Raw genomic sequence first — 26367 nt, forward strand, 5'->3', positions numbered from 1 at the left:
AATATTCTCATTATTCTACATTTAGATCATTTTCTATGTATATTGTTTTGGTTATTTTTGTGTAAAATCTAACCAATATCAATTAGAATAGCAAATTTAAAGTTAAATCCATTTATACATTCAAAATTCAATTTAAACAATCAAAAGTTTTTATATATAACCAGTGTAAATTCTTTTAGCCACTAATATATTAAATGCCAAGAAAAATCAATTTTTTTTGAGGTACAAATCTTTTTTCACTTTTTAATCGTAAAAAAACTTCCACCCTAAGAAATTTGATGGAAATTTAGTTTCATTTAATATAAATCAATATGTAAATCTATATTAGCTATAAAAAGAAAATCACAACTTTAGTCATATATTTAATTCTAAAAATTACCATATCATATATATCAAGTTTTAAAATTTTCAACAATTTACACATTATTTTTTCATTTTTTCCTTTTTCCCCACAATATACATATTTTCATCAATTTAGAAACTATTTTAAAGGCTTATCATCAAAACAGTAAAACAATTAATAATGAAAACATTTTAATTATAAGATCTATATAATCATAATTTACTGCATCACTATCAAACAAATTACTTTAAAATCTCCATTAACATCCCTATAATACTAATTAACAACATCACCATCAAACTTTCTTCAAACTACTTTAATATTTTTATTATATAACTGGAATTCAAGTTTTGAAGTGCTTATTGTTTACACATTATCTTTTCATTTTTTCCTTTTTCCTCACAATATACATATTTTCATCCATTTAGAAACTATTTTAAAACCTCATCATCAAAACAGTAAAACAATTAGCCATAAAAACATTTTAATTATAAAATCTATATAATTATAATTTACTGCATCACTATCAAACAAATTACTTTAAAATTTCCATTAACATCAATCTGGATTTCCCCCACCAAATTTTTATTTAAATAATACAGTTTCATAAACATGATTTTTATTTTATATTAACTTAAAAGAATAAGATCAAAATGAATATTTCAAATAAACATTTTTTCCCTTTCTCCACGAAGTAGAACCACAAGGGTGGGGACCGTCTGAAGCAATATACTTGACAACACTGCGATCGAAATACCAATCACCAACCGCTTCTGCAATGGTCTGTCACAAAACAAAAACGTATATGATAGGTTATAAAACAAAAACATAAAGGGGTTTAAATGGTTTAGAGATTGTGAAAGTGTATATTTTTTTTTCCAATGGTAGATTTTGAGATAAACTCTACCGATGTAATGCAAAATTTTAAAAATTTCAACTAAATATTTTCAAAATATACCAAAATTTTATTATTTTTTATTATTTTTATAACTAAATTGTATCTTGTTTGGAATACCATGAACAAATATATCTGTACATCAACTGAACTTTGAAAGTTTGAAGATAACTTATTTTGAACATTATCTGGAAAAAGACCAATAATGACGTACCTTCGAATTCAATTTTGGAGAATTCGGTGAGTGCCACAGAGCTTGTACGTTTGTTTGACAGTGTGAATAGCATGAATCGATAAACAACCCTCCGTCGCATGAGTCAAACACAGGTGTTAATGCATTGATCGTCTTGACCGCGTATCCTGTGATTGGTAACAGTATGTTATTGCACTGAACATAACATTATTTAATCTTGGGATTGATAATATCGAAAAATATATGAATATTTTTTCATAAATTCGAGTTTTTGTTAATTTTTTATATTATTAGTGTAAATTTTTTATTGTTATTATAGCTATACAGTGACCATGTTGTTATTATTATGTGTCATAAAAACTCGTTATTGTTATTGTTATATAGGCTCATGTTATTATTATTATGTTTGATAGAAATTTACTATTGTTATTGTTGTAGCCTTACAATATTATTGTTATTTAGGTTTTCATTGTATTGAGATCTCTTAGACTCTTATATATATAGAAAAGAAGTCCTGTCATTTCTATCATCTAAAAATTGTTTATTTATATACTATAACGTGTAATGTAAAAAAAGTTTCTCTTTTAAATAGTTCATCTCTTTTCTATAATTTCATAACAAATTTTTGGAAAAAACATTTACTATATAATTATTTCAGAACGAATAATTGATCAAGTATGATAACAAAAACCTGAATTCGAGAAAACAAAAATGCATAATGTTACTAGAAAGAGAAGCTTCGAGTACTTATGCAGAAAGTAACCTTTCATTATTTCCAATTGCCACGGAGCGCAGGTCGTGATATTCGCCTTGCACTCGTCCCAAATACCGTTGGGATCTGCTGAAGTAGGCACCCAAATATTTGCAACCTGTAGAAAACAAATTGTCAGCCATAGAAGATATGACATCGCATTCAATTATTTGCAACCTGTAGAAAACAAATTGTCAGCCATAGAAGATATGACATCGCATTCAATTATTCTATGATGTAGAATAAACAGTGAAAAAGACTCCAGAGATTTTATCTACCTGTGTGGTATCATATGCAGAGTTTACAACAAAAAGTGGTGGTTTGATCAACTGTAAAAGATACTGGGGAAAGAAACACTGCCATTATGTAAAATCAATGTTAGTAACAACTCTTATAGATAAGATAATTGCCATCATAGGTAGAGGTTTCTCAGTGGGATGTTATTAGTTAGGTTTTTCTAATAAGTTAAGGAAGTAATCTCTTTAGATAGATTTTTTTGGGATATTTAAAAAAAAAAAAAAAATCGTCAATCATAATTAAAAATGAAAATAATTGCTTAAGGTCACCAGACTTCCGGGATCCATTTTTGATGTACAAGCAGCTGGTAAGTTTTTTAAAGAACCCTGAAAGACAATATCATATTCCATAAAACCATGAGAATGGAAAATAAGTTTCATGGAATTGCAAGGATAAAAAATAGAGATGAAGAAAACAAATACAACATGTTAATTAGATTAGGATACGTAAGTAGAAAAGAGTCGAGGTATATACATGAAATGTGACGATTTCATTATAGAAAAGTCTAAATAGATTTCGACCAGCTATGTCGTCTCTGTAGTCATGCGACAATATGTAATCGAATTATCAAAATTTGCAATAGACTTTGTATTAAATATCCATGTATATAATAGAAAATATGCATGCAGGTTGTAGATTAAAGTAGAGAACGACAATATTAAACTTAAACTTTTGTAATTTTCGATTATAAATCTCATTGTTCTTTCCATAAAAATATAAATAATTCCCTTCAAATAAACGATATTTAAACATATTCTAAATGAATAATAAATAATAAATATATTATTCGAAATAAATGTCAGAGAAAACATACAAATCCATGAAAAATCCAGCATCGGCCATGCATTTGACATTAACACTCTTTGGAAGAAGATCCCCAAATTCATTGCAGTGAATATATGTTGCGAGGCCACCTGCTGAGCAGCCACGAGTAGGACCTGCCATATGAAATTTTATTACATTTTGCCATTTCAATAAGGTTATAAAAGAGCAATCTTTAATTTGTTATGGTCCTAAATAATAGATTTAATTCTAAGGGAATACCAGTTTAGCAAGTAAGGAGAGGAAACAAATTATGATAATTTTATTTATATATATATATATATATGTTTGAATGTTTTTTAGTCATTTGGATTGCATAAATTATACCATTTAAATTTGTGATTCTTATAAATTAATTTAGATTTTAAGATTATTCTAAATTTTTTAACTATAACATTTTTTTTAAAATTATTTTATATAATATATACATAGTTGAATGAAATATTTTATTTAATATGGACATTGAAATATTTTATCTATTAATGCCATTGTGTATATTAAAATGTTTCTCTAATAATGAGTTATTTTTAAATACACATCAATTTTACTTAACTTTGCATTTTAAGCTGTATTGATTTTATTATTATTATTATTCAAATGCCACATATCAAATTTATGATAAGAACTAAATGAATTACACATCTCCCTTTTCTTATGAGATAAGAGAATTATTTTACTTTTAATTATTTATTTTAAACATTAAAATATTTTACTATGTCAAAACACACAAGTATGTTATCTCACATATACATAGCAATATTTTATTTATGCCTTAGATATTAAAACTGAAATATGTACATTCATTTCTATTTTTATTTTATTATAGTATGTTGGAAACAACGTTTAATACTGAGATGGGAGGTTGGGGGTCGGGATGGTGAATCAATATTAAGGTTAATTTTTACTTTTATGCCAATTTATATTTTCATTTTAGGTTTGGCAATCATTCATGTGAGCCATTATCACCATATCATATAACAACAACACAAATAAACACATGAACACACACACCATGAAAACATACACATAAGACACAATAGTTTAAATTTGGTAGAAAAAATACCAAAATCTTTGTTTGTATTATGATGTAAAATATGAGCTCCTACTCTATTTACATTTATCTCTTTTGAGAACCCATTCACAGGTAGCACCAACTCCCTTACATTGTTTGCTAGCACCCACTAGTAGGAAGCACCAACTCCCTTATTCTGCAGACACTTGATCAACTTACCATAAAACACCAACTTCATGGATTTATGCAAACACCCACTTGCAAGAGGAACTAACTTCCAAGCACTCCATAGACACTTACTAGATGGAAGATCCAACTCCCTATTTTTTAGGCTCCAACCCACACTCAATAAAGAAATATCTACTCATTGTTATGACACCCACTTAGCCTGATTTTAGGTCTATGTTCTCCTCATCAAACTTCACTCTACTCAGCCCACGTAGCTCTATGCCTTATGCTCTCTCTTCTCACCTTGCAACACCATACATAAGCTTTCAGCCTTTTTCATTCAGTTTGCATAACTAGCATCTCTCAGCCTTTGATGTTACACAACATCTCTCATCCTCTCTCAACAACTCTCATACACAAAAAGATATCTACACAACTCTCTAATAATTTTGCATCCCCCCCCCCTCCCATTCACAATTTCCATCCCTGGTTTTGTTCCTCTGTAACATAAAGAAAAATGCAGTTTGTCAGTTCATCACACAGTCTCAGTGTACTTTGGTATGGATCATTTTACTTGGGATAGGAAATTTTGTTCAATCTCATAACTGCATTGCTTTCAAGGCACACAACTTATCTACATCAACAATTTGATTATGGGTGGAACTTACTCAACCACCATGCAAAGTCATGGTCTCCAATACTTCTTTGTAAGGCACACAAGGCTCGAGAAGAATAATGCAACACACAATTAGAATTCATTAATTCATGAAGGTGTGACTTGTTGCTTCCCTAGCTATCCATCCATCGATATGCCCTTCTTATTTGCAAAAAGAAATGGTTCAACTATTGTTGAGTTCTTTTATAGGACCAACAACACGATATAGAGATTATTGAGAACATTTCCAACCAGTAACCTGACTTTCAAATAAATTCCTTGTTTAATTGTGCGAGTGTCTTGGTTTTCACAGTTAGACATATTTTTATCTTTATTATTTTACTTTTTTATTTATCTATACTATCCAACTCTACTTGAAAAATAAAACATCTATTCAAGTGTAGAAATATTTCTGATGAATTCATGATCATAACATAATTACAAATATACTCATATTCAAAATTGGAAGATATGATTTGATGATTACCAAAATAGAAAGGGTGGAAAGAGCAGAAGGGGTCATCATTTCCCCACTTAAAAAGAAAAAATCATGTTTTCTTGGGGATTACGAACAACTGCTACGAATAGAGTGGAACAATCGACACTGTTGATGTAGATGAACCTAGAAATTTATAAAAGTATGAACCAGGTTAAGGTAATTGAGGATTCGAGTCTAGTTATCAATCAATTATTTAAACTCTAATCTAGTGCCTTTTCTCTCACGATATGTGGTCATGAATCAAGTTATTTATTACATGCATTAATAAGTTGGAGGAATTCCCTATTTTAAGGGGACAAATCTTCTTGGATGATACCCAAGCCAATGTAGGATTAGGGTTACAAGAAGGTGTTTTAAAGAGGGCCACTCGCTCCCATCACCTCATTCCTTAATGAATCCAATAAGCATGCATTCTAAATTCTCTGTTGGAAAGAATGGAGTTTTGTGGGGTTTCTTAGTCCTCCTAAAAATCATAAACATGTTCTCACATTCTATCATTCCAATTTATAAAATGGGAATATATAGGGAATATTTAGAATAAATTTTTATTAGTAATATGAATAATAATGGAAAAGGGATTATAGTTAGCAATAACATGCAAAGGAATCGAGCTCTACAAGAGACGAAGCACAACTAGGTTTTGAAAACCTGCACAAACCCTAACAATTCTAGAGGCACTACCATATATGACCAACAACTCACAGAAGGAAGAGACATGCAAGCTCCAGCCGGGGGGGGAGATCCCCTCCTACTAGAATGTAACAACCGGCGATGCAAGCGGGAAAGTCATAAACTAGCAAAGCTCCTCAGAAGCTGCAGGCCCTAATAATAGTCTTATCCTTCGAGCTAGATGGAAGGCAAGAAGTAGAGGGAAGTGTCTTCCATGCACAACTGAGAAAACCAGATATGTAATACCCCTAAACAAATTGGAGCAATATCGTAGCTACATGAAGTATCATGCAATGATATGCAAATTCATTGGCATTTGGATGACGGAGAAGGACCTAATAAAGTGGATTTGATAGAAATGGAAACCAAAAGGAAGTGTAGAACTCAGGCTCAGAGCCAGAGGATTTTTCAATGTAATTTTTTCAAACCTGGAAGATAAGGAAAGAGTTTTTGAAAGCGGTCCATATTTTCATTATAATGCAGGACTATTCATGAGATATTGGGAAGAAATCTATAACCTAGATAAGGAGAAATTCTTGGTAGCCCCTATTTTGATGTGACTCTTTGGTCTCCCAATGGATTTCTTGCACCTATAAATTTTGGAAGGAATAGGCAATGCAATAGGAAGATTTGTCAAAATAGCAAAAACCACAAGAAGGGGCCGATACACTTTATATGATAGGATCTGTGTGTATACGAATATTTCGGAGCCCATCCCTAAATCGATAGAACTAGAATATCATGACGAAATATGGCAACAGACCTTGGATTATGAGAATATCTCATTCTGTTGTCGCTAGTGTCATGAGTATGGCCACTTATTCAAAGAATGCCTGCTAAACCAAGAAGAATGGTCGGATCTAAAGGAGCAACAAATGAAACCCCCACAAGAGGCAAATGAGGGGTTTAAAGAAGTCATGCACAAGAGAAAGACCATGAGAGTGCAGCAAAATCTAGGAAACAATAACCAAAAGCAAAAGGCCAGTAAAAATAGATATGAGGTACTGCAAGTAGAAGAAGAAACAAAAAATGAGACAGAAACAATTGATTATCAAGAGAAAGAACATCAGAGTAGTCAGGGTTAATAAAAAAAAAACCCGAAGAGGAAATCCCAAATAGAGCTGACAGAAAATGAAGAGAGGGAGTGAATAGATCTCACAATAATGGAAGTATATGCAAGAAGGGAGGAGTTGAGCATGGAAGAGAAAGTTCTGAAAAGAATTTTAAATGAGTGGAGACACCTGGACGAAAGATTCATTCTAGAGGTTCAAAAGAAACTATACAAGGGAACTTTGCAACAGTATAAGGCTAACCAAGGACAGGAACGAGTAGACATAGTAGAGAAGATTGGCACGCAACAAGAAAACTCCCAGGAACAACATAGCAGAAGTAAAGGAGGAAAGAAAAGAGGGAGACGAAATCTACAGGAGTCAATCCAAATAATAGAAGAGATGCTGGCAAACATAGGAAGGGTAGTATTTATATTAGTGGTATTCCAACAACTTAATAAAGTTAACCAATGATAGTGATTTCATGGAATATAAGGGGACTTAACAGGTGAGGAAAACAGAGGTACCTAGAATATTTATTGAGAAAGTAAAAGCTTCAAATATTTCTCCTACAAGAAATAAAGGTAAAATGGGAAAAATTAGAGGAGATCTTACAGAAAATGAAACCAAGATACGAAGTAGTAAGGCAGGTAGAATATCCATCTTGTGGAACTCGAAAGAGATAATGGTAGATCATTGGATAGGAATGTCATGAATCCTGACTGGATGCTTTCAAAATATAGGGACAAAAGAGTGGATCATAATCTCAGCAGTATATGGGCCGCATACTCCTGGAGAAAAGGAAAAATTTACACAAAGAACTAGGAAACTAAGCCAAATGCATGCAGAAAAACTATGGTTAATAGAAGGGGATTTCAACCTGATAACCTCATTGGAGGAAAGAAAGGAGGGATAAGAAGGGAAGAACCTACAATGGAATAGTTCAGGGATATGTAAGAGCTCCATCTAGTAGATATTCCCAGCAATAATGGAACATATACATGGAACAACCGAAGAGGAGGAACCCACCAAATCGTGTCAATATTAGATAAGTTCTTGGCAATGGAGAATTTAATAAGTAGAGATGTATATTATGAACCGTCAATATTTCCATGTATGGGATTTGATCACTCACTAATTAGGCTGGAAGTAGACATGAAACAAGGGCAGAGCAAGAGGCCATTCCCATTCGAAGCTTTCTGGCTGCGCGAACCTGCCTTCTTAGAAAAAATGAAGGAATGGTGGAGATCAACTACAGACCAAGGGAGGAAAAAAATGCATACATTCCAACTGCATCTGAAATAACTCAAAGGTAAAATAATGAAATGGAACAGAGAATTATTTGGGAATATTTGACAAGACCAAGAACTGTTAAAGGCAAGGATGAAAAAAATGCAACAATAGATGATAACAAATGGTCGCTCAGAATCCTTATTGGAGGAAGAAGGAAAACTTATGACTAGGATGGAGGAAAGGAGGAAGCAAGAAGATATCATGTGGAAACAAAAATCGAGAGTCTAGTGGCTCAGGGAGGGAGAAAGGAACACTAGATTCTTCCACAAAGCAATGATTCAACATAGACAGTATAACATAATATTTTCATTATTAGACCAGGAAGAAAACTAGCTAGTGCAAAATGATGAGATGGAGAACCTATTGGTCAATCACTTCCAAAATATCATGACAGAACCGAATCCTGACACGGCAGAAGTAATAAATAGGATAAATAGGCATATCCCTTAGCTTGTCAGTAGGGACCAGAACCTAGCACTAATGAGGGCTATAACCTTGGAAAAAGTGGATGAGGTAGTGAAATGACTAGCAAAGAATAAAGCGTCAGGTTCGGATGGATTCACGACATAAATTTTTTAGGCAACATGGCTGATTCTAAGAGACAACATCCTAGGAGTAACGAAAGAATCCAGAAGAACAAAAAAGGTACATCGTACCCTAAAATCAACTTTTATAGCTCTTATTCCAAACATTTACCACTCTAAAGAGCTGCAAGGGTTTATACCTATAGATTTATGCAATGTAATCTACAAAATTCTCTCAACCATAATGGTAAAGTGGCTCAAACCGATCCTCCTAGTAGTAATTTCCGAAGAGAAAAATGGTTTTGTCAAAGGAAGGAAAATTGTGGATGGGATAGTAACTGCTCAAGAGGCAATCCATTCCCTTAAGAACCTCAAAGGCAAAGGAATGATGATCAAACTAGACCTATCGAAAGCATACGATCGGTTAAGCTATACCTACCTCCAAAGTATTCTAAAATCCTTTAGCTTTGACCCCCATTGGATAAATTGGATGTATTCCCTCATATGGGCCCCTATTTTCTTAATCCTCCTAAATGGAGCATCATTTGAGGCCTTCAACGAAACAAGGGGGCTAAGACAAGGAGACCCGATCTCCCCATTCTTGTTCATATTAGCAGCTGAAGGGCTAGGAAGATATGTAAAGGAAAAGGTGCAAGCAGGACAATTTAAGGGCCTGCGTATGTGGGGAAATGACCTTCCTTTAACTCATCAATAGTTCTTGGATGACATCATGATGTTTTTTCAAGCTACTCTCAAGGAAGCCAGATCCCTCCTGCCCATTTTACAAGATTTCATGAATGCCTCACGAATGCAGATCGTCAAACAGAAGTCGGATATCTTCTTCTTTAACACAATAGCTCAATCCCAAGTCTTCCTGGAAAGAATAATGGGCTTCCGCATATGAACCCTACCATCAAAATATTTGGGGATCCTACTAAGACTTAACCCACTCATTGTGGAAAATTGGAAGGTTCTTTTGGCTAAGATCCAAGGTTGTCCTTAGAATTGGACTTTCTGGGCATTAAAGATGGCAAGTAGAGTCATCCTGCTAAAGGTGGTGTTGCAATCAATTCTGATCTACCAACTCTCAAGCTTGGCAGTATCCAAAACAATGTGTAATGAGATGACAAATATATTCAAGAAATTATTGTGGCAAGGGCCACAAATAGCAAAGAAATGGGCTTTATTTTCTTGGAACTAACTAATTAAGCCAAGCAAATAAGGGGGGCTCGGTCTTCGTGACCCATATACTCTGAACCAGGTTATGGGAGCCAAGCTATGGTGGAGATGGATACAGGGAAGAATAGACTTATGGAAAGAAATATGAGGAAGAAAATTTGGAATGCCTAGGTCGACCGAAGGAAGACTAAGAACCCAGGAAACTGTAAAAGGGTCAACTATATGGAACCTAATAGCAAAAAACAAGGAATTTATAAGAAACCATAGCTTCTGGGAGATTTGGGGAGCTAGGTATTATCAAGATGCGTGGCAGTAGAGAGAAAAATTATTCAGCAGGAAGGACCTAACGGAAATATTCTTAAATACAAATCTCCAAGAAAATCAGATGGTGAGTAACTTCTGGGAAGCAGAGATAGAATTACTATGGAGAAAATGGAAGAGGATACAACACTGTCCAAATGCACTAGATTCTATTAAGTGGGAAGCCTACGATAAGGAGATGGACTCCAGAAGAATAGTGATAGCGGAAGGATCATATATTATAAGGTGGGGATATAGAATAAAAGGAATGTTTACTATCCAAGAAGGATATTAGCTAAAAGAAGAACAACAACAACAGTAAGGGTTATCCATATTGGAACAAATATGGAATGATAAACTATGGCCGAAAGTATCTTTCTTACTATTGGTGGTCCTTCATGGCCATGCCCTAACATGGTACCAATTACAAATAAGGGGGATGCTAGGACCATAGATTTGCTGCATATGTGAAGGAAAAATAGAAACGATGGAACATCTTTTGAATATCTGCAGGTACAATAATGTCCTATGGCAGAATCATGAAATTCTCTTCGGACATACAAATAGGGATCAATCAAGTACACATAAAATAATGGAAAACTAGAGAAAACAAATCTACCAGAGTCCCATCTTGAACCGATCTTGGAACATCTCCTTAGGATTTCTCCTATGGGCGGTGTTGAAAGAGAGGAATCGAGGAATTTTTAAAGGGGAAAAAAATATAGAAATGGAGGTATGGGAAATGATATTATCGAATATGTAGGAGACAATTCTAGCAGAGAAATGGCACCCAGAAGACTGGGAAAATTCATCAGAGGAGAGCCGAATAATGGAAATGTTAAATATGAGCCCATGAATGCTGATGCCGAACACTCGGAAGATGAAATATACACCCCAATAATCCTTAGCCTACTTCGCATTTCCCCTAGAGGATTTTAAAAACTAAACTTTGATGGTGCAGCCAAAGGAAATCTAGGAGAAGCAGACCTAAGAGGAGTGTTTAGAGACCAACTAGAAAAAGAATCTGGCTATTTACAATAGATTATGGAATAGCGAGCAACAACAAACTGAAACTCTATGCACTCAAACAAGGCCTAGAAATTTCTTGAAGGGAAAATTTCCAGAAGATGGAGGTGGAAGGGGACTCTACTTTGGTGATTGACATAGTGAAAAAACTACAATAGGGAACTCGATGGAAAATGATAAGAAAGGGCTGGAGAATAGCAAGACTCATCCAGGAAATAGGAATCATGGTATAATGTATAGACTACCTCATCTTGAAACATGTCCACCCATCGGGGAACATGGCAGTCAAATTCTTAGAAAACTAGGGATGTGGCAAATCGGGAGGAAACCTAGACATACTGGGTGAAGAGATAAATCAAACAGAAGGAATGAATAGCCTTAAGGAAATTTCGAGAAAAGAGAGGGAGGAAGGACAAAACGCTCGATTGGGGAGTGGAGGGACATTGGTGCCAGAAAAAATATGGGAAGGACAATTGGATGGTGGGCAGGACAGCTAGATGGGGATAACAAAGAGGGAAGATAGGTTACAATTAGGGCAACCAGAAATTGGAAGGTCATGATAGAGGGAATTAAACGGAGGGGAAGTGGGTGCCTCTATCAAGGACCTCACATGAAGGAAGGGGAGGAGGATAGGGAAAAGCAGCAAGTGGAGGACACATCGGTAATGAGAATAGGTAGGTGGGTGAGTAGACGGGAAAGAAAGGTGGAAAGGAAGCTGGGGGAATGCATGCAAAGGATAGAGGGAGAACGATCGAAGGGAGCAGTGGGTGAACGCTGAGCGTAGTGCTGGAGAGGGCACGATGGCCAGCATCTGGACTTCGTCTGCAACAACTAGTATGTAAACAAAGCTCCCCTTTGTGTCGATTTGGCAACAATGTCGCATAATTGGAGGAGAGTTTGGAAAATAAAGAGAGAGGTAATGAATGAAATAAGATAATTTCTAGTCTCGTAACAATGGAAAGAAATGAAAAACTTCGTGATTTCAAGTATAATTTCCTGTTGATATTGCATGGGTATGAATTAATGGTATTCCATGAAGGGCGAGTGGGGGGGGGGGGGGATATGAAACTTGTGAAGGGCTTGGAGGGCAGCTAGAACCTGGGGGGAAGATAATGTTTTCTGTCACAAGGAAATGTTGCAGACCACAGCCGAGAAAATGCTATGATGCCTTTGTTAGCTTTCAGGGGCCCTGTTGCCTTGAGAAATAGTAGGGGGAGAGAGGAGGGAATCATAATTGGAAAATAGGCCCTGTTAGGATAGAGTGGCTTTGGGGGGGTTACTTACACCAATGGGGATGAAAAAAGGTTCAGGGGGTTAGGGAGGGGGAAATTCTAGACCTGAAGTACATTACATTGACAGAGGTAAAACAAATCTCTATGATTCTATAAAGTAATGGTCTTTGAAGGAAGGAGCAACCTCGAAAATCCAAGAGGAGAGGGGTGAAATGTATAAAACTGAGAAGGTCCTTCTCTGTGATGGAATGGCTGCAAAAACACATCTCCCCTGTAGTCGAAAAGCTAACCCCTAGTCGGATAGATTACAAGAGAGGTGGGGGACCTCTGTGGAGACCCCGGGGGATGGGAACTAGGGGGGCCATAGAGCGAAGGCCATAAGTGATAATTGAATGGTTGCGACTTATGGACAATTGGGCAGCTGAGAAGAAAACTAGAAGTTCTAATGTTGAAAAATAGACTAAAAAGGAATGACAGAATGTTATGGTAAAATTTCATACTGGTTCTAATGAATACATTCATGTTAACATTACAGGTAGCATTAATTTTGGTTTTCTTCTGTCTTCGAAGCTCTGGCACAAAAAACAGGTGAGGCTGCGGGAGGGGAGGGGATGGAGGAAGCTGGAGCAGGAAAACATCATGAAAGAAGGAGGGAAACAAGGATGAAAAGGAGGAAGACGAGCAGGAAAGAAGGAAGATCATAAGATGAAGAGCTCAGAGGCATCAGCGAGAAAAACGTAGAGAAAAGGGGTCGAAGGATGGGAGAGGAAAGCATGCAGAATTTACTGCATGCCTACCATGCAGGCACCCCAACACAAGTAAAGGCAATAATAGCATTGTGGGAAGCAGAGTTAAATGCCCATGTGGAAAATGAAGAGCTCCTAATGGAAGAATGGGATCCATTACTTAGCGACTTGGGCCATACTAGAGGCTGCCAAACTCTATTCAGGGAGACCATACATCAGTACTAGGTGATGAAAAACCTACTAGTCAGGGAAATGATAACATTCAGGGACAAAGAAGAACTAGAGAGGGACAGGAAAGAGGAACCAGGTTTAAAATATATTCAGAAGGAAATACAGCCGATACAAGTGCATCAATAACACCAAAACCTTTGTTTTAAGAGGATGGAAAAGCAAATGTAGACCTCGTTGTAGAGTGAAGCACCTGGGTCAAGTGCTAAAGACCTGACTCCAGTCGAATCATCTATTGACTGAAGAATATAGATAATCAATAGATATAGCATTAAGTATATAGTAGATATAGCAGCAAACTTAGCATGGATGATAAGGATCAAACTATTTAAATTTTGGACAACTTTTGAAGCTAATCGGTGGCCAACAGGCCTAGTTTCCTTCGAGTAGGAAATATATTTTGTTACCTGCTTATAGATAACTAATAGAAAATGGAAGTACTACCAAGCTTACACAAAAAAAAAACATGGAAAAGGGATTCGTACCAAAACAATACTATATTCATAAACTTGGGAAGTCCTTCGATCATGATCTGAATAATGAAAACTTTAAAAGATCGAGTATTTCATAATGAGAATGAAATTCCCAACCAACAAGTATGTGCCTTATCCATATAGATAAAGGAACATCAAGAAAAATATAGTCATCATGAAACATAATCATTGCCAAAGAATTAGTTTTTATACGAATGATAAGGTGATCACTACAAATACATATATGATCATAATATGGAATGGATCAATTAATCTATCTTAAATTATTGATTAGGAGATCTCAATACAATAGACTAACATGGATTATTGAGGATTTCCTAAAATGGGAGGTATGGGATAAAATGTCCCTTTGTCTTTCTTGGGGGGATTGAATGATTACCTTATTTATTATCTATTTATTTCTGAAATATTGAAACATTTGTACCCAAACAGAAAGAATTCATTAGGAAGTTTGTATTCCCTAATTTTGTTAATTATAACCAAGATGTATCATAGGAATGATGGCCGAGCAATTCAAGGCATAACATTGAAATCACTATGTAGGACTCTACTTATTGAGGGTTTGAATCCCTCTCTTTTTCTATCTTGGCACTACTATTTTCTTCTCATCCATTCTTTTTTCAATCTATTGAATCCCAATAAGACAATTTCCTAATTTCGATATCAATCTCCCTCTATATGTAATAGAGAAAAAACAATGAACATTGGTTCATAGTATTGGAAGGGTAAAGACTATTTTAAGAAGAAATAAAAAAAAAGTATCATGGATAGCATGTAACATAGGAAAGGATTATAAAATTTATTCTTCAAGAAGGGGGAGAAGGAAGAAGAACATAATTTCTCGATGCCCAACAACTAACCCCTCCTTTTGATTCATTCTTGAATCAAGATTGAAGAAATTAATACTCTTTGATCAACAATTCATTAATCCTCAAACTGATCCATTTACTAGCTATTATGTGATTGATGATTCCTTTATATTTTATAATGTAAATAATTAAAAGTAAAATGTTTTGAAAATTTATCTCTCTGGAATAGATCTATATTCTTATTAATGATTGATTGCAGTCTTTGTTAATCTCTTATAGTAATCACTTCTTGTTGAAATTTCTAAGTCTAATTGTTAGAAACCCTTCATGTACTTTTCTGATTTATTTGTGCCTACTTGTTCTGATTAATTAACAAGTTATTTACCATGTAAATACTGAAAATAAATACAAGTACATCTCAACACATTACAAATCATCAACTGAAGGAAACAAAACAAGAACACAAGTGACACCGTTGTTTTTGTACCAATGTCCCCGTAAAACCCAATATGGGAAAATTGGTGTAACTATCTGAGCGTTTTATTATTATGCAGTTTCTGAATACAATCTGGGTGCCAAAACCAGCTCACCCAATAGAGAATAATCTCTACAGTAGTACCTTTCTACTCAGAAGCAGATATTTTGGCTGAAACCTCGGATAAACACTATGACAAGTCCTAGCTCCAATCTGCCCCACGTAAACCCCAACATTAGTCTCTAGGGGCTGCGTCAGCCCTTTCTGGCCCAGCGTCACCCTGGCTTTCCCTGAGTCAGCCTCTGGAGGCCTTGCATAAGGCCTTAGAGCCTCTGCATCACCCACTCTGGCTCTCTGAGGCATTGCGCAACTCCTAGCTACCTCTACATGAGCCCTGGATAGCTCTGCGTGAACCTCTAGCTGGCTCTATGTCCCTCACTCTCGAATTTTGCACTGGTCCTCCTGGTACTACCTCTACCTATCTACTTCTATATTCATTGCCCCTCAGCTGCAACTTTGATCACTCTTTTGACTTCCTCAGCAAACCCTGACCCAGAAAATCAAAATCTTGATCAACTCAGTGTGTTCTCCAAGTGACCCATAAGCCTCCTCTTATACTTTTCTCGTTGACAATTCAATGGCCGAGATTAAGTCCCTAATCAACAGCTAAGATTAATTCTATCTTGATTGATGACTTTTGGACCCTTCTAACACAGTTTTATATTAATTCACATTAATATTTTATTTTCCCTAAGTTTAGACTTAGGGACTCCATTAAAAATATTAATTATTTTAATATCTTCCAAACTATTTAGAATCTGCCCAAACCATTTTTGGGTAATTGGATATATCATGTGATTAAGCCTCTCTAAAAATTTTCATTGCTAGAGCACATCTGATGCTACCCCAAATCAACACTCCCTCTTAGTGAGGACTATGCTCTAGTAATACTCCTCACTGAGCATCACCCTAATCATTCGGCATCAGTCCCTATGTTGATGATAGGCATGTTGCCCAACATCCTCTGCAGTGTTGCATTATGTACTGCTACCCATGGCACTACCACTACCACTGTTGCATTCATACGACAACCCATCTCATCATGTTGCATTGTGCTGCACATAGCACTAGCACTGCAACTCAGTTACTGAGAAGTAAGTAACTGATCTCCCAACTCTGACATCTCTGTCAAGCTAGAGACACCCTTGATGCTAAAACTCTCTCTCTCGCTCACAAGTGATCCCTCTCTGATGTCTGCGTTGCTGCAACAACTCCATTGATCTCGTACTGCTACCTCACGCTGTCTTGGGAATCCTGCAATGTAGCCCTCTCTATCACTTCATCCACATCTGTCTCTACCAACATCCACTAGTCCTGCTACTCCTCTTCGGGGCTCCCGTAGCAAGGTATAATCCAGGAGGTTGGGTACCTTGAGGATCTTTCCCCTCATCGCCTGTAGTCCGTCTGACTATAGCTTGATGTATCCCCACCTCCACTCAAGTGGCATGTGAGCACTCATGACACAGTCATCATCTGTCTCCAATTCCTTCTTTGCCATTGTTGGCGCAACCTTGGTCTAAGAAGCCTCTCCTCTTCTCCTCTTCCTCAGACACTCACTCGCATAGTGACCCAATTCCCCACAGTTGAATCATTTGACCTTGGAGAGGTACTTCTTCTTCCATTTCTCCTAATTTCCCTCAGATTGTAGGGTAGCATCCTCCTCTTCCTCCTTGACTCTAATCCCCTTTCCACTACTTCCTGCCTTGCTTAGCCTTCTGATCTCTTCTTGGCGAAGAGCCGCCCAAATTTCTTCCCAATCTGGAAGGGTCTCCCTACCCAGTATGCTCTGGATAAACACCTCCCAGTCTTTTGAGACTGCATTCAGGGTTGTTCTCACAATCAATTCTTGATCTGGCGTGGCCCCTATGGAAGTCAGCTGATCCCGGATCTCCTTCAATCGACCGAGGAAGGTGTTGATCTATTCTCCCTTATGCATCTCATATGACCACAGTTGATTTTCTAGTAGCATCTTCCTCTGCATGAAAGTATGCAGATACAACTTCTTTAGGACCTCCCACATCTCATTATTCATATTCTTCTCGGAAATGTGTGGTACTACATGGTCCTTGACCCCGTCAAGGAGGATGCTCTTGGCCCTCTCCATTTCATCCTTATACCTATCATTATCATCCGGGTCATCTGGGACTGCGATTGTCCTCAAGGCGAATTGCTTGAGACAATTCCTATCTAAAATGAATAAGATTCTGGCCTTCCAGACTATGAAGTTTGAGGCTCTGTCTAGTCTATCCTGGTCTCTTATCCCTTTCACTTCCATCTCACTATTCCTCTACTTCCTTTCTAGAATTTCTCGGTGTGACTCCCTCTAAGCCACAATTTCCATCCTGGAAACCCCTCTGCCAATGTCAAGATGCCCCCACTCTGATCCTTACTACAGCTGCACCATTGATCCAGATTTCTTGGCTAGAAATCCTTGGTAGCAACTCTCTCCTCCTTGGTCTTGCCCTGTTAGGTATTGTTCTGACTACAGTACCCCACCAGATTCACTCTGCAACTTACCCATAGCCTCCTAAGCGCTAGCAAACTAAAGGTTAGAGCTTTTAGGCTCTGTGCAATCCTGGCACCAGCAAAATACACACCTCCTCACCATGGGCGTCAATCCTTCGCGACTGAGAAATACAACTGAGCATTGTGTAGGTCGAGTCTTCTCCCCTATGCTGTTACACTGATCCTCTTCCTGGCTCAAACTCGATGACACAGGCACTGTGTCACCCCTTCCTTTCTCCTTCTCTGCTAGGAACAACTTTTGTCACATGGGACAATTGTTTTATGCTACTGCTACTCTGCTCGGCTGATGTCCTCAGTTCTCCTATGATCTGCAACCACCCTATGATACCATGTTGAAATTTCTAAGTCTAATTGTTAGAAACCCTTCATGTACTTTTTTGATTTATTTCTGCCTACTTGTTCTGATTAATTAACAAATTATTTACCATGTAAATATTGAAAATAAATACAAGTACATGCTCAACACATTATAGATCATCAACTGAAGGAAAAAAAATAAGCACATAAGTGACACCATTGTTTATGGACCAATGTCCCCAAAAAAAACCCAATGCGAGAAAACCAATGTAGCTATCTGAGGGTTTTATTATTATGCAGTTTCTGAATACAATCTAGGTGCCAAAACTAGCTCACACAATAGAGAATAATCTTAGTAGTAGTACATCTCTAATCAGAAGTAGATATTCTAGCTGAAACCCCAGATAAACACCTCGACAGCTCCCAACTCCAATCTGTCGCACGAAAACCCCAATGTGAGTCTCTACGGACTGTGTCAGCTCTTTCTGGCCTAGTGTCTGCCCAACCTCACCTTGGCTTGCCCTGTGTTAGCCTCTGGAGGCCCTGTGTCAGCCCTTAGAGCCTTTGTGTCAACCACGCTGGCTCTCTGAGGCACTGCGCAACTCCTGGCTGCCTCTTCATGAGCCCTGGATGGCTCTGCGTGAACCTCTAGTTGGCTCTACGTCCCTATCTCCTAGCTTCTATGTTCATCCTCCTGGTACTATCTATGCTTCTATATTCACAACCCCTCAGATGCAACTCTGATCACTCTTTTGACTTCCTCAGCAAACCTTGCCCAAGAAAATCGAAATCTTGATCAACTCGGTGTGTTCTCCAAGTGACCCTCAAGCCTCCTCTTATACTTTCTCGTTGAGAATTCAGTGGCTAAGATTAAGTCCCTAATCAATAGCTAAGATTAACTCTGGCTTGATCCACGACTTTTGGATCCTTCTAACACAGCTTTATATTAATTCACATTAATCTTTTATTTTCCCTATGTTTAGACTTAGGGACTCCATTAAAAATATTAATTATTTTAATATCTTCCAAATTGTTTAGAATCTGCGCCAGCCATTCCATGGTATTGGATATCTCATGTTCTTTAGCCTCTCCACCAATTTTCATGGCTAGAGCACATCCGATGCTACCCCAAATCAACACTTCCTCTTAGTGAGGACTGTGCTCTAGTAATACTCCACACTGAGCATCACCCTGATCATCCGACATTGATCCATGTGTTGATGCTAGGCCTGCTGCCCAACATCCTCTACACTACTACATCATGTACTGCTACCCATGGCCCTGCCACTTCCACTGCTGCAAACATATGACAACACATCTCATCATGTTGCATCATGCTGCCCATAGCACTGCCACTGTTAACTGCTGCACTACAACTCAGTTACTGAGAAGTAAGTAACTGATCTCCCAACCCTGACATCTCTATTAGGCTAGAGACACCCTGGATATTGAAACTCCCTCTGTCACTAAAAATTTCTCCCTCTCTGACCTCTGTGCTACTGCAACAACTCCATGCATCTCAGACTACTGCATCACGATGTCTTGGGACTCCTGTATTGTAGCCCTCTCTCTCGCTTCATCCACATCCATCTCTACTGACATCCATCAATCCTGCTACTCCTCTTTGGGGATCCTGTAGCAAGGTATAATCCAAGAGGTTGGGTACCTCGAGGATCCTGCCCCTCATTGGCTATAGTCCGTCCGACTACAACTTAATGTCTCCCCACCTTCGCTCAAGTGGTGTGTGAGCACTCATGGCACAGTCATAAGCCAATTCCTTCTCTTCCTTGCTGGCACAACCTTGGTCTCGGAAGCCTCTCCTTTGCTCTTCTTCCTCGGACACTGGCTTGCATAGTGACCCAGTTCCCCACAGTTGAAGCATTTGACCTTGGAGAGGTCCTTCTTCTTTCGTTTCTCATTCTTTCCCTCAGATGTTAGGGCAACATCCTCCTCTTCCTCCTTCTTGACTCTGATCCCCTTACCATTGCTTCCCACCTTTCTTAGCCTTCTGATCTCTTCTTGGCAAAGAGTTGCCCACATTTCCTCCCAATCTGGAAGGGTCACCCTGCCTAGTATGCTTTGGACAAACACCTCCCAGTCTTTTGAGACTACATTCAAGGCTGTTCTCACCATCAATTCTTGATCTGATGTGGCCCCCATGGAAGTCAGCTAATCCCAGATCTCCTTCAATCGACAGAGGAAGGTGTCGATCTGTTCTCCCTTCTGCATCTTGTATGACCACAGCTGATTTTCTAGTAGCATCTTCCTCTGAACAGAAGTATGTTGATACAACTTCTTTAGGGCCTCCCACATCTCATTTTCCATATTCATCTCAGCAATGTGTGGTACTACATGGTCCTTGACCCTGTCAAGGATGATGCTATTGTCCATCACCATTGCATCCTTGTACTTATCATTATCAGCCAGGTCAACTGGGACTGCTATTGTCCTCAAGGTGAACTGCTTGAGACAGTTCATGTCTAGAACGGATAAGATTCTGGCCTTCTAGACTACGAAGTTTGAGGCTCCATCCAGATTGTCCTGCTCTCTTACCCCATTCATTTCCATCTCGCTACTCCTCTACCTCCTTTCTCGATGTTCTCAGTGTGACTCCCTTTGAGCCTGAATTTCCCTCCTGGAAACCCCTCTTCCAATGTTGAGATTCCCCCACTTCGATCCTTAGTGCATCTGCACCAGTGATCCGGATTTCTTCGCTAGAAATCCTTGGTAGCAGCTCCCTCCTCCTTGGTCTTTCCCTATTAGGTATTGTTTTGACTACAGTACCCCACCAACTTCACTCTGCTACTTGCCCGCAGCCTCCTAAGCCCTAACAAACTGAAGGTTAGAGCTTCTAGGCTTTGCGTAATCCCGACACCAGCGAAATCCGCACCTCCTAGCCATTGGTGTCAATCCTTCCTGACTAAGAAAGATGATCAGGCATTAAGTAGGTCAAGTCTTCTCCCCTCTTCCACTTCTCTAATCCACTTCCTGGATCAAACTCGATGACACAGACACTGCATCACCCCTTCCTTGCTCCTTCTCTACTAGGAACAATTTTTGTCAAATGAGTCAACTGTTTTTTGTTGCTACTACTCTGCTTGGCTGATGTCCTCAGTTCTCCTGTGATCTGCAACCACCCTCTGATACCATGTTGAAATTTCTAAGTCTAACTGTTAGAAACCCTTCATGTACATTTATGATTTATTTCTACCTACTTGTTCCGATTAATTAAAAAGTTATTTACCATGTAAATACTGAAAATAAATACAAGTACATGCTCAACACACTACATATCATCAACTAAAGGAAGAAAAACAAGCACACAAGTGACACCATTGTTTTTGGACCAATGTCCCCAGAAAACCCCAATGTGGGAAAACTGGTGCAACTATCTCAGGGTTTTATTATTATGCAGTTTCTGAATACAATCTCAGTGCCAAAACTAGCTCACCCAATGGAGAATAATCTCGACAGTAGTACCTCTTTACTCAGAAGCAGATATTTTGGCTGAAACCCTGGATAAACACTCCGACAGCTCCCAACACCAATTTTCCCCACGAAAACCCCAATGTCATTCTCTAGGGACTGTGTCAGCCTTTCTGGCCCAGCATCATCTTGGCTTGCCCTGTGTCAGCCCTAAGAGCATCTGTGTCACCCACACTAGCTCTCTGATGCACTGCACAGCTCCTGGCTGGCTCTGCGTGATGCCTGGCTGGCTCTACGTGAACCTCTGGCTGGGTCTGCATCCCTCTCTCCCGGCTTCTACATTGATCCTCCCGATACTATCTCTTCCTCTTTGCTTTTGTATTCACAGCCCCTCAGATGTAACTCTGATCACTCTTTTGCCTTCCTCAGCAAACCCTGCCCGAGAAAATAGAAATCTTCATCAACTCGGTGTGTTCTCCAAGTGACCCTCAAGCCTCCTCTTATACTTTTCTCATTGACAATTCAATGGCTGAGGTTAAGTCCCTAATAAAAGGCTAAGATTAACTCTGGCTTGATCCATGACTTTTGGACCCTTCTAACACAGTTTCATATTAATTCACATTAATATTTTATTTTCTCAAAGTTTAGACTTAGGGACACCATTAAAAATATTAATTATTTTAATATCTTCCAAACTGTTTATAATATGCCCAAACCATTTCTTGGTATTGGATATCTCATGCGCTTTAGCCTCGCCACCAATCTTCGTGGCTAGAGAACATCTGATGCTACCCCAAATCAACACTTCGTGGGGTTTTCAAGGGTAAGTTGATATATCTACCATATGCTCATTGACCCAAATATGTCCATGATTAACTAATTGTCTAGCTCCATGAATGGTGAAAACCACACCTAATTGGAAAATAATATTATTCAAATTCATTTCAAGTAATTGGAATAGGAAATGACCCTTTGATCCTTTATCTCTTCTAGAAATATGAACATATTTAAGAAATTGTCACACCGTTAGTCCGTAATGAAAAAATGATTTCTACTTTTATTCAAGCTGGATACAATATTGAGAGATTTTCCTCAAAGAATATCAATTAATAGAATCCTTTTGGTTTTTGGATATTTTATGTTGACACCTAATCTTTGGGATTAGGTAAACTGATGTAAATACTATAAATAGTAAAAATAAAAGGAAATTTGAAGATGAAGAGGCATTGGGAGATGAAACCCAATAGTCTCCCTCTCCTTGTATATATTCATATTCTCCCTTAATGAAAATAAATTCAAATTCTTGGAGTTACTCCTAGCTTGTCATGGTATCAAAGAAATGCCCCATTATTAACATTTTTTTGCCGAATAAATCCTACATTCTCGGCCATATTCCATTACTCTCTATCGCTGTGTGTTTGGTGCATTGAAGACTCTGATGCATTGTATGTGGAAGTTGTGGGTTTCATTTGTAGGAGAGAGTTTTTGCATGACTTGAGTAGACACATAACTCTATTGCGCAGTTAAATTTTATAGTGAGTTGTATTGGATACCAAAAAATTGTGTTGTGAAAGCTAGCTTTGAGTTCTGGAGCAATTTGTGTTTTTATGTGTTGAAGGGGTTGTATTTCTATTGCATTGAGGCATTTCATTGCAACCTATTGTGTTGAAAAGCTTAAATTGGTTGAATAATGGTGCATAAAGTCTCAAAGGTCGTGATTAGTGTTGTGATACATATGGTGCAGTGAGCGTGGAACAGTTTGCATTATATACACTATGATTGAATCATTAAACATGTATGTATGCACTGCTGGATTGATTGAATGTTGTGCATGAATGTTTACTTTGGGCGTTGGACAAAAGCTAGTCAAATGGTGCATTGAATTCCATGTGTGGTGGCTCTGTCATGACTAAGTTAAATCCTATGTTGCAATAAACTTCTAACCTAGATGAAGTATATACATGTGCATTCGCCTTTTACATTGCAATGGATATGATTAATTACTCTAATTTTTTGAACATCATGTAATTTGATGTGCGAGCTTGGGTCATCGAATTGTTTGCTGAAGTGAATATGGTATTCGTTGAATACCTATTGAGTACCTTCGTTGAATTTTTTATATCATTGGGTCATATAAAGTGATATGGTATGAAGTGCGTATGGTATAATATGAAGTGCATAAGGTATATTAATTTGTGAAGTGTGTATGGTGTAATATGAAGTGAGTATGTTGAGTTAATAATTCAAATATTGGAATAATAATGTTTACAAAGTTCTTGTAGTATGGGATGTACAATTCACTCCATTTTATATGGTAATGAAATTGTATGAAGGTATATTTGAGAGACTACATTTTTAATTGTTTTTTTAAAGACATATCCAGTGAGTTCTATTGACAATACATCAAGCTTTTGTTGCAACCATTGTAATTATTTTGGGCACATATCAGATCATATGATGCATTCACTTATATCTATAGTTGGAGTGGTTCTCTGTGACAAAGAGAAATACCATGAGTGGTCCAGGAAGATAAAACACACCCTTATTTTAAATGAGTTGTGGAAAGGGATTTGTGAAGGAGAAAGAGACAACGCACTTGAAAACTCCACTTCAGATAAGGATCTTACCATTTGGGGAAACAAGAACAACAAGGCCTATGCCTTGATTGCAGCCTCCATAAATGAAAAGTTGAGTAAACATATTTCGGCATATTCAAATGACTTTGAAGCCTTAAAGAAGTTGAAGGAATTGTGTGACTCGCACTCTGAAATTGAAGTTGTTCAATTGATGATTAAGTTGTTCAATATTGAATTGAAAAATGATGACCCTCTTGCCTTCGCATCAGAAGTAAGATCTCTTATGCATGACATAAAATCCGCTAGTGTTGAAATATATATTCCTCCCATAGATTTTTTCAAGGCACCATATCCCACCTATTCACATTATCTTGAGTCCTTGCAAGCAAGTGGAAAACTTAAGGATATTACCTTTTAATCCCTTAAGAAGAATTTTTCTGAAAGAGAGAAGGATTTTGGGAATAAGACAATTCCTTAGCCTTCTGAAGAAATTGTGTTGTTGCACAAAAAGATAAGAATCATGCACAAGATTCTTCTAGAGGAAGAGGTGGCCAAAGAGGAAGAGGAAGGAATAAGTTTAGATGTAGGGGTGAAATACATTTCCAAGGAGAAAGGTTTGATCTTCATTTCATACGATTCAATAGAGATGGACATGACGCTTCCACCTGTAAGTTTCATTTGGACATAATCAAGTAGGAAATAAATGAAGAAAAGGGTAAAACACTAGGTAAAGGGAAAGGAAAAGCACCCGAGTCCTCTTAAGATGTTGTGGTACATTGCAATATTGTAGTAACTCAAGACTTCTTCGATGCTTCACTTGCTTCATGGAAAGATGCTTGATTTCTTTATTCAGGAGCAACTTGCCACATGACTTTCAAAAGAGATATTTTTGAAAAATTCACTGACAATGTTGATGGAGTAGTATACTTTGCAGACAAGACAAATATCAAGCCATCAGGGCTTGGCAACATCAAGCTCAAAATGCTTGGACTTCCAGATTTTCTTCTACATGATGTTCTATACCTCCCATATTTGAGGAGAAACTTGTTGTCTTTGGTCCACATCTGCCAGCAAGGACAATCCATTCAGATATTTCATGGAAAATTCGAGGTCAAGAAAGCATTAAATCAATCACTTGTCATGACTTGGATAGAGGAAGAAAGACTTCTGACGCTGCAAGGAACCTCTACTCATGCAAATAAATTTTCATACATTTCTCACTATGATGAAGGTACATTTACATCAATTCTTTTATGTCATGCTAGATTTGGACACTTGAACTATGACAACCTTCGTTTATTGAATAAAAATGGTGTTACTAGTTTACCTAAAATTCCTAGGAAACTTAAGAAATGTGATGCTTGTATCTTAGGAAATCACAACAAATAGCCTTTTCATGATTCTCATTCTAGAGAACATAGAAAACTTGAACTCATTCATTCTAATTTATGTGGCTCAATTCCTATTCCTTCTGAAAATGGTAATAAATATAATATGGCATTTATTGATGAATACAACATAATGTGTTGGGTTTATTTATTGAAGAACAAATCTGAAACATTCAAAACATTCAAGAACTGTCATGCATGGATTGAAAATGATGCACAAGCTCATATTGGCTCTATTCGTACTGATAATGGAAAACAATGCACTTCAAATGAATTTGTAAACTATCTTCACCAGCATGGGATCAAACATCAAACAACCATGACTTATACCCCCCAACAGAACATAGTAGCTGAAAGAATGAAGAGTACAATATTAAATATGGTACGTTCGATGATGTTTTTCAAGAATGTTAAGTTGGTGTTTTGGGCTTATGC

At 37.4% G+C, this 26367-nt stretch overlaps 1 protein-coding gene across 1 annotated transcript in view; it reads right to left on the bottom strand.

The window, feature by feature from the left end:
• Window positions 1-991: 991 nt before the first annotated feature.
• The window catches only part of LOC149215452 (pectin acetylesterase 8-like), a 32959-nt gene continuing 7583 nt past the window's right edge, over window positions 992-26367 (bottom strand). Inside the window, exons 6-12 of the mRNA XM_089389718.1 lie at window positions 3294-3417; window positions 2954-3014; window positions 2749-2805; window positions 2461-2538; window positions 2195-2300; window positions 1453-1598; window positions 992-1126 (exon numbers count right to left, since the gene is read on the bottom strand). Of these exons, the coding sequence (XP_089245844.1) occupies window positions 992-1126; window positions 1453-1598; window positions 2195-2300; window positions 2461-2538; window positions 2749-2805; window positions 2954-3014; window positions 3294-3417 (707 nt within the window). The remainder of the gene's footprint in view (window positions 1127-1452; window positions 1599-2194; window positions 2301-2460; window positions 2539-2748; window positions 2806-2953; window positions 3015-3293; window positions 3418-26367) is intronic.

This window comes from Pinus tabuliformis, chromosome 1_1 (genome assembly GCF_031772625.1).
Source record: "Pinus tabuliformis cultivar Carrire ecotype Pingquan chromosome 1_1, CPIR1, whole genome shotgun sequence".
Classification (NCBI taxonomy): domain Eukaryota; kingdom Viridiplantae; phylum Streptophyta; class Pinopsida; order Pinales; family Pinaceae; genus Pinus; species Pinus tabuliformis.